The following is a 1,388-nucleotide window of genomic DNA, read 5'->3' as shown; positions in this document are numbered from 1 at the left end:
ATGGTGGCTCATAACCATCTGTAACAAGATCTGACACCCTCTTCTGGAGAGTCTGAAGACAGCTACGGTGTACTTACATATAATAAATAAATACCAAAAAAAAAAAAAAAAAAAGAATAAGCATGCCTTATAAATTGAATGTAAATCTTTGCATTGGAGGCACAAAATCACACCCAGGAACAATCCGGGAAACAAAATGCACTTGAGGTAAAAGGCCCTCTCCCTCTCCCCCTCTCCCCCCTCCATCCCCTCTCAAAGTTCCCCAAGGCCTTGTTGACCTTGGTCATTCTTTTGACCATGTTCTGACACCGATGTCTTAAGTCAGGACCTGAGAATGAAGTAGGAAGACTAGCAAAGATGGATGGATGTTCTAGGTGCCTGCTGCCTGGCAGGAAACAGTTTGGTGGCAGGGGTTGGGGAAAATACGCAGTGTCCTTATTCTTTTTGCCTCTTTTCCCCAGTCCTCCAGCGGTTGTGGGGCACCCAGGATGTGGTCCAGGAGATCCAGGAGATGAAAGATGAGAGTGTTCGGATGTCACAGGAGAAGCAGGTCACTGTGCTGGAGCTCTTCAGGTCATCTAACTACTTCCAGCCCCTTCTCATCTCCGTTGTCCTCCAGCTGTCTCAGCAGCTCTCTGGGATCAATGCTGTGAGTATCTTTCTGCCATGGGCCCGGCCCAGAGGCACCCAGCAATAATCTCCCGAAGTCACTCGCTCTTGTTGGCAGGTCGTCATGTGTCTGTAGAACGTAGTTAACTCCAGAAGCTGGAACAGGAGGGTCATTAACTAGTGTCCAGGAATGTGAGGTCAGCAGCAGGGGGGGCAGTGCAGCCGTAGCAACAGCAATGGCACGAGCCCCAAGGCAATAGAAAAAGCCAGAAGCAAAAAAGCCATAGTGGTCCATGTCTATAATGTCAGAGCTCAAGACAGGAAGAGCACCCAAACTGAGGCCAGCCAGGGCTAAAAAAAAAAAAAAAAAAATGATGTAGAGAAGTTGGCAGGGTGCTCTCCTAGCATGCATGAAGCCCTTTGGTAAATCTGGTTGGGCCCCATGGCTGCAATCCCAGAACTCAGAAGGTAGGGGCAGGCAGATGAGGGGTTCAAGATCACTCTCAAATATATATTGAGTTGAGGACCAGCCTTGGCTACATGAGACCCTCTCCAAGGAAAAGGGGTGGGGGTGGGGTTGAATCTGTTAGTTTGAAAAGCTTCCTGCGGGACTCCTTCTTACCTGCACTTTCCCAAGGAATTTTGACAGACCCCACTCAGATCTCCTGATTTGAAAATGATAGCCGGGCCTGGTGGCGCAGGCCTTTAATCCCAGCACTCGGGAGGCAGAGGCAGGTGGATTTCTGAGTTCAAGGCCAGCCTGGTCTACCAAGTGAGTT

The 1,388-nt window shown here is 49.4% G+C and overlaps 1 protein-coding gene across 2 annotated transcripts in view; it reads left to right on the top strand.

Moving 5' to 3' along the window:
* The window catches only part of Slc2a3 (solute carrier family 2 member 3), a 72,045-nt gene that overhangs the window by 63,966 nt on the left and 6,691 nt on the right, over positions 1-1,388 (top strand). For both annotated transcript variants that reach the window (XM_029535474.1, XM_021190047.1), the window contains one exon: positions 462-649. In XM_029535474.1, coding sequence (XP_029391334.1) covers positions 462-649 — 188 coding nt within the window. The remainder of the gene's footprint in view (positions 1-461; positions 650-1,388) is intronic.

The sequence above is a fragment of the Mus pahari genome, chromosome 2, assembly GCF_900095145.1.
Source record: "Mus pahari chromosome 2, PAHARI_EIJ_v1.1, whole genome shotgun sequence".
NCBI lineage: Eukaryota > Metazoa > Chordata > Mammalia > Rodentia > Muridae > Mus > Mus pahari.
Note: the sequence above shows the minus strand (reverse complement) of the source record. Positions and strands in the feature narration are given on the sequence as shown.